The sequence below is a fragment of the Pygocentrus nattereri genome, chromosome 15, assembly GCF_015220715.1.
Source record: "Pygocentrus nattereri isolate fPygNat1 chromosome 15, fPygNat1.pri, whole genome shotgun sequence".
In the NCBI taxonomy this organism is placed as follows: domain Eukaryota; kingdom Metazoa; phylum Chordata; class Actinopteri; order Characiformes; family Serrasalmidae; genus Pygocentrus; species Pygocentrus nattereri.
This window is the reverse complement of record NC_051225.1, coordinates 15,143,449-15,150,948: the sequence shown is the minus strand read 5'-3', so window position 1 is coordinate 15,150,948 and position 7,500 is coordinate 15,143,449. Positions and strand designations below refer to the sequence as shown.

Here is a 7,500-nt window from a genome sequence, read left to right as displayed (position 1 = left end):
ACTCATGTAACCTTGTTGGTAAATAATAAAGGAAAACCATTCTACCCCCCCAAAAAACTGAGTATTCACCTTTGATCTGTGCACTTCTCCGTCATCATCCTCTCCTCCAACACCCAGCACTTTGCGAGTCTTGAGGCGGCTCACTAGGTCAGTCTGACTGTGCTTCTTAACAAGGGGAGGGTGGGGTTTGGAGGCCATGGCAGGGAGGATGAAGTAGGAACGCCACTTGGCTGTGAGAGACAGGAGAGCAAAACAAATCACATTACTAACTGTTCTACTTTGTTAAGCCTGTTTGGGCTCAGTGCTCAGCTTAGACATAACTGGGGTAAAAATACATTTACACTCGCACTTAAAACGCAGACTGCTGACAGGTACCAACCAGGAAATCTGAAAAAAGCAGAATTTAGGCAATGTCATATCTGTCTTTGTGGGATCCATTTGCCCCTCAAAGTCCACATGAAGGCCAAATGAAACAGGGTGTAATAAAGCAGCGTTTCTCAACCTTGTGATCAAACCACCCTGTAGTGGGTCTGACCTCTGGGGAGGCAGTGGGTCACAGTATGCCGCGGGCCTGACCTCTGGGGAGGCAGTGGGTCATAGCAGGCAGCCTGACCTCTAGGGAGGGAGTGGGTCGTAGTGGGCCGCGGTACTGACCTCTGGAGAGGCAGTGGGTTGTAGTGGGCCACTGGCCTGACCTCTGGGGAGGCAGTCGCTCGTAGTGGGCAGGTAACATTATGAAAAATTAAGTTGAAAAAAAATTAACTCAATAATTAAGAATCGAGGAGCAAACCTTTTCAAATTATAATGTTATCAGTTTGAGACAACGCAGTTAGTGACCCAGAGATGGAGAAGTTTCTCCGTGTGCTTTCACACCCACCTTGTTTAGTGTGGACAAATTGGACTTTTTCTTTAGCTCGCTCACTCCATCCATATTTAGGTCTACAATAGACAGCTGAGCTGCTTCCAAACGAACCCTGACTGCTAGTGGAAAGCAGGCTGTGATGAAATGAAGAAATTAATCAACAGAGCTCACATTCCTCTTCTACCAGCAAGCCAGCACTGTACAGTCAGCATAATCTGCCTGTTTTAACATCTCACTCTTTACAGACCCTTGTTCGCTCTCATTTCTGCAGCACACTGCTGTAAAATAAAATAACAGCGAAGAAACATGTTTGCTTTTGGCTCAATGAATTAAGTAATTAAACTCAAATTGATAAACAAGTGACAAAGAAGCAGATATAAAGTAAGTTTCATTATTGTTGATTGTGACAACACTAATCCACAAGCCCAGTGAGTGCAGTGAGGTTTGACCATTTTAAATTAAATCACAAATACCCTCAAAAGTAAAGAGAAATCTCGAGACCAAAGCCAGTGGAGTATCTTCAGTGAAAGCATGAAATACCACAGCTATAAATCACAGTCCACATCCACGTTTTTCCCCTTTAACATCTCTGCAAATATATACCAATCAGGCATAACATTACGACCACCTCCTTGTTTCTACGATCATTTTTCCATTGTCCAGAATGTATTTCATCTTTTTCTCTGCATACTTTGTTAGCCCCCTTTTACCCTGTTCTTCAGTGGTCAAGACCCCCATGGACCCTCACAGAACAGGTACTATTTGGGTGGTGGATCATTCTCAGCGCTGCAGTAATTGTGACGTGGTGGTGGTGTGTCGGTGTGTGTTGCACTGGTATGAGTGGATCAGACAGAGCAGTGCTGCTGGAGTTTTTAAACACTGTATCCACTCACTGTCCACTTTATTAGACACTCCTACCTTGTCAGTCCACCTTGTAGATGTGAAGTCAGAGACAATAGCTCATCTGCTACTGCACAGTTTGTGTTGGTCATCTTCTAGTCCTTCAACAGGGGTCACAGGACACTGTCAGCTGGATATTTTTGGTTGGTGGACTATTCTCACTCCAGCAGTGACACCGAGATGTTGAAAAACAGCAGCACTGCTGTGTCTGATCCATGCTATCCATGGGGGTCCTGACCACTGAAGAACAGGGTAAAAGGGGGCTAACAAAGTATGCAAAAAACAAAGTAAGAAACAGATGGACTACAGTCTGTATCTGCAGAACAACAAAGTGCACCTATATAGTAAGTGGAGCTGATAAAATGGACAATGAGCGTAGAAACAAGGAGGTGCTCATAATGTTATGCCTGACCATGTATATTTTAAACCAAACGAACAATCTAACCTTGTTCAGGCCCTGATTAACAGATTTTCAGTTTCAGCACAAATTCTATTCAAAAAGTTGATTTTATGTCTCCTGTGGGCCGCTGTTCTTTGTATTTATCAACAGGTGGGCTTCAGAATGAAAAGGGTTGAGATCCCCTGTAACAAAGAACACAAAGGTGGAAAGAAAACACACACAAATTACACAATGTGACCATTCAGATGACTCTCCTGTCCTTACCACACAACCAGACACATTCATGCATTCAATCAGTCATCTCAGTCTAAGGCCTTGCTGCACAATGTGCAGAGCACAGATGGAACCGTGAACTCAAGCATTTAACACAGAATCTGAAAATGCATTAATAATTCATCAAATTATTAACATCATGCCACTATCAACAGATGTGTGCCACAGTGTTCTGTGGTAGCAGAAAATGGGTTGAGTACAAAGAAAAGCCTTCATACTTAAGAGGAAAATTTAGATAATTAAGTCAGAGAAGAACAAACACAGGAGACTGATGTCTACATTAACAAATGTCATCTTGCTCCAAGATCCATGCTATCCATGGGGGTCCTGACCACTGAAGAACAGGGTAAAAGGGGGCTAACAAAGTTTGTAGAGAAACAGGCTGTAACTGTAGAACTACAAAGTGCACCTATATAGTAAGTGGAGCTGATAAAATGGACAGTGAGTGTAGAAACAAGGAGGAGGTCATAATGTTATGCCTGATCGGTGTTTGTCTTCCCGTATTAATAAGCAATGTCTCGATACTACACATTTTGGATAAATCCTATATTCAAATCATAAGGAGGCCAACTAGCGTTGAATTGGCTTTTCTACCATTTAAACACAAAAGCTCTTATGTAAAACTCTTATGGTTAGTGGCTTTAGTAAAACAAAGCATAAATAAATTAATCTGCATGTTTTATTGTATCAACCCCTGATTTTAAACAAGATTTCAAGAAATTGGCTGAGGACAGAGCACGCTGCTCAGGTGCTCCAGACTGACAGCCTACAAAGCACCAGAAGCCTGTCCAATCTACATGATTAACTTTGTGTTAATAAACAGAGTGAGATTCGTGAGGCAGAATTCCCTTGTGGGATTTAGCTCTTTAACTGATGTGGCCTAATAAACTGAAAGAACACAGAAGAGGTTGTTCATCTTATTGAGGGAGACCAATCTAATCGTACTGATAGATTAGCCATTAGTTGTAAAACAGAGGTAAATAGACATGTCCAAGGTGACTGAAAACCAAATGATCTGCACCATGTTTATTATCAGACTTGGTCACCTTAGACAACTGAGAGCCATGACTGTTTCCTGTAGAGGCCAACAAAGGGGGGGCACTATTGTGACTGCACATTATTGTCTGTAGTAGGACTGTTTATGAGGAGAAAGGTGGAAGTGGTAACCTTGAAACTACGACCCCATTTCCAAAAAAGTTGGGATGTTGTGCAGAATGTAAATAAAAACAAAATGCAATAATGTGCAAATCATGTAAGTCATATTTTTAAATGAAAAAATACAACAAAGACAACAAATCAAGTGTTGAAACAGAAATTGTATTGTTTTTTGAAAAATATATGCCCGTTTTTGGCATCCAATTCAAAATGAGCAATTGTTTTTCAATAAAAAATTAAATTTCTCAGTTTTAAGATTTGATATGTTGTCTTTGTAGTATTTTCCTTTAAAATATGGTTGTACTGGTTGTATTTTCAATTAAATATAGGGTTTAAATGATTTGCACATCATTGCATTTTGTTGTAATTTACATTTTGCACAGCATCCCAACTATTTTGGTTGCAGAATAAAACAAAGAAAGAAAAAATGTAAACATCAGCGATGATATAAAAATGCTCTACTGGTGCATAACATGCAAACATCTAGTTGCCCAATGAGCCTTAATTCCTAATGCAGTACAGTGTTTAAAATAGTCTTTTTTGCATGAATATCAGGATCTAAACAGAGCGCTCTTGTTTTTTTTTTTCCCTTCCTTCTGTGGTCAGAAAATGAGTCCTTTATAATGTTCAGAGCATTATGGTCTCAAATGCATAAAGGCATTCACACTCACTCTAAGACAGCTCTCTGCACAAGGAAAGGGCTGTTGCCTAAAAGAGGCAAATAGGTAGGATATGGTATGGCATAGTAAGCACAGCACTGACTATCAAGAACAAGACATTATTATAAGCCAATGAAATACATTGATAATAAACCATTTCATACACTTAACATTGAACTGCTGGTGTACTCAAGTGTTGCAGTTCTTCTTTTGGTTGACACCATGTACTGCAGTTCCATTTCAACTATTCTCCATCTAAATATTCCTTATTTACTCAGGAATAAATGGTGCTATTCCCCAGCAGCTTCACACTCAATCACACTCCACTCCACACCATTTGGGCCACTTCTGCCTGCTGTGTGAAGACAGCCTTAGCTTCCATGTCACAGAGTGGACGCAAAGTTAAATGACTACGCCCATGAGAGTAAGTTTTTAAGGGGACAGTACATGAACACAGTTGGAATGAGTTGGAAAGTATTAACAAAATTTTTTAAAAATCTAAATAACCAACATCTGCAAAATTAAGTCACTACAAACGTAACATATTAGTCTACAAAGTATGTCTGGTCTCAAAATGTAAATCCAATTTAACATAAGTTTTCAGGCATGTAGATTAAGGTTCTCTTCTCAATTAGTAAATCCTCAAGAACAACACCTAAATCACTCCCAGGCTGAGACAATTATTCCTCTGCTTGCCTAGCAAAGTCAAACCTATAGTATCTGTTCTGTTGTCATTATTTATAGATTTTCATCCATGACAGCTCATCCTATTGTTCTTCAATCTATCTTTATTGCAACAACATGTTAAACGGCAGTTGCCTGGCAACTCAAATGGCATGAACTTTGCGCTTTTGTATGATCAAAAACAAACAAACAAAAAAAAAAACATTCAGAGACAACGTTTCCCTGGTAATAAAACTGTAATTATCACAGTGGCAGTTGCTAATAATATACTTCCTCCATTGGCAAACTGAGCAGCACATTTTCTGCTGCCTTTTGAATGCAAACATGTTTTTAAGTAGGTCTAAGATATTAATTCTGTTATAGTCAACCAATATATTTGCCCAACACCTTGACTGACTAACACATTAACTTTATCTGAATAGAACTGTGAGGGAATAAAGTACTTGCACTCAACAAAAATATAATATTAATGGCTAAAGCTTTATGAGGTTTATTATGAACTTTTAATCAGCTTTTCATATGCTTTAATGATTATTTCATTTATATGCCTGAGATAAATAACAAATTATTCCCTACATACACCGATCAGGCATAACATTTATGAGCACCTCCTTGTTTCTACACTCATTGTCCATTTTATCAGCTCCACTTACTATATAGGTGCACTTTGTAGCTCTACAGTTACAGACTGTAGTCCATTTGTTTCACTGCAGACTTCGGTTCGGCTGTATGTCACACACTTAAGGTGCGTGAAGTTAACACTAAAAACGGGGGTCTCTCCGGGAGCGTGAGAAGCTGCTGCACTACTGTGTGCCGGCTTCTTGTTTGAGACCACTGAAGAACAGGGTATAAGGGGGTTAACAAAGTATCAGAGAAACAAATGTAACTTTAGAACTACAAAGTGCACCGAGTGGACCTGATATATATATATATATATATATATATATATATATATATATATATATATATATATATATATATATATAGTAAGTGGACCTGAAAAAATGGACATTGAGTGTAGAAATAAAAAGGTGGTCATAATATTAGGCCTGATCGGTGTATGTAAACACTGACCTGGTATAAATGTAGGTATAAATATTACAGTATCATGGCCAGATGTAGCATTGAACAACGTGGTATTGAACAATGTGCTGCTGCAATCTTTCAAACAGTGTCAGGGCTAGCACAGAGTTCATGGCACAAGTACAGTACACCTATTGCATGTTCAAGAAAAGCTATAATAATACTGGAAGCACAACGTCAAACATCAAAACTCAAAGCATAAATCTGCATCAACAAAGGCCTTGTTCACACAGAAGGTAAAAGTGGCCTAAATGTGATATTTTTCGTCCTATGTGACACAGGTGTGTGTCTGTGCATCAGTGTGAACAGATAAACACAAAAAATCTGGCATTTTTAATTCAGATTTGAGACACTTTCATATGTGGTACTGAAATCCAATCCGTATCCGATTCAGTGACTCCATCTGAACAACCAGATAAGAATGTGGCTTTTAAGTCAGTCCAACTCAACATTTGTCATAATTTTGAGCTGCTGAGACTCAAAAACATTAAGGCTGATGTTTCTGTACAAAAATTATTAGAGATTCATCGCAAACCCTCCAAAGAGATTTCGAAAGATATGTCCGAACTTGGCTGCAGGAGAATGAGGCTGCAGCATCAAAGACCAGTTAAAAGTCTGACAGCAAAGTTTAAATAATCCAAGAACAAGAGCCAGGAAAATGTAAATCCACATGAAAACAGGGCGATTTTATGAACAAGCATTACGCAAAGCCAAAGACTCGGTTGATCTCCAAGTCTAAGTGTGGAGAATGGCATACATTTGTGTCAAAAGTGACTTGAAATGGAAAAACAGCCATTCCTAAATCTCACCCAAAACATTCAACACATCCTCAAAAACATTTTCCTGCCAAGAATAGACAGGCCTCCTTCTGACGTGAGCTTCACACCAACCATACGTCAACCAGACATTGAAACAGATCAGACAAGGGCAGACAGGCTGATATTGCCAGCCAATGACAACAGTTCATGCCCTTTTTTGGGCCCATCACTTTGGTGACTCGTAAGTGGCAAAAGCTCCCTGACCTTAAATAAACAGCTCTACAGTCATTTAGTCATTAACTTCCTGCAGCTTAGGAAAACATTGCTGTCAATTGAGGAGCTCAGGGTTTCGTAAGCAAAGGGAAGCACAAGTGTGGACAGCCCTATTCTGCAAGTCAAGATGTGACAAAGCTCCCAGCGAGAACTGCCGCAGATGAGATGAGCATCCTGATCTCTGACACGTCTAGCATCCACACATTAATCAAGCTGTCTTGCACGTATTCTTTTGCCATGGCAACATGCTCTCATGCTTCCCAACTGGGAAAGGTCAGAGCAAATCTGGATGGGATTTAAGACCATGCATATTACATGAACTGGGATCCAATAGGTTAAATATTTCACCACGGAGTGCATATTTGAGGCGGCTTTCATTTGAGACGAGCATTCAGGAAGTGAATTGAAACAGTAAAATGCAAATGCAAAAAAAAATCTTTTTGCCATTTTCCA

At 39.5% G+C, this 7,500-nt stretch overlaps 1 protein-coding gene across 4 annotated transcripts in view; it reads right to left on the bottom strand.

The window, feature by feature from the left end:
- Window positions 1–7,500, bottom strand: part of tp53i11a (tumor protein p53 inducible protein 11a) — a 56,076-nt gene that overhangs the window by 26,738 nt on the left and 21,838 nt on the right. For all 4 annotated transcript variants that reach the window (XM_017700622.2, XM_037545358.1, XM_017700623.2 and 1 more), the window contains exon 2: window positions 70–230. In XM_017700622.2, the coding sequence (XP_017556111.1) occupies window positions 70–198 (129 nt within the window). In that variant the 5' untranslated portion in view covers window positions 199–230. The remainder of the gene's footprint in view (window positions 1–69; window positions 231–7,500) is intronic.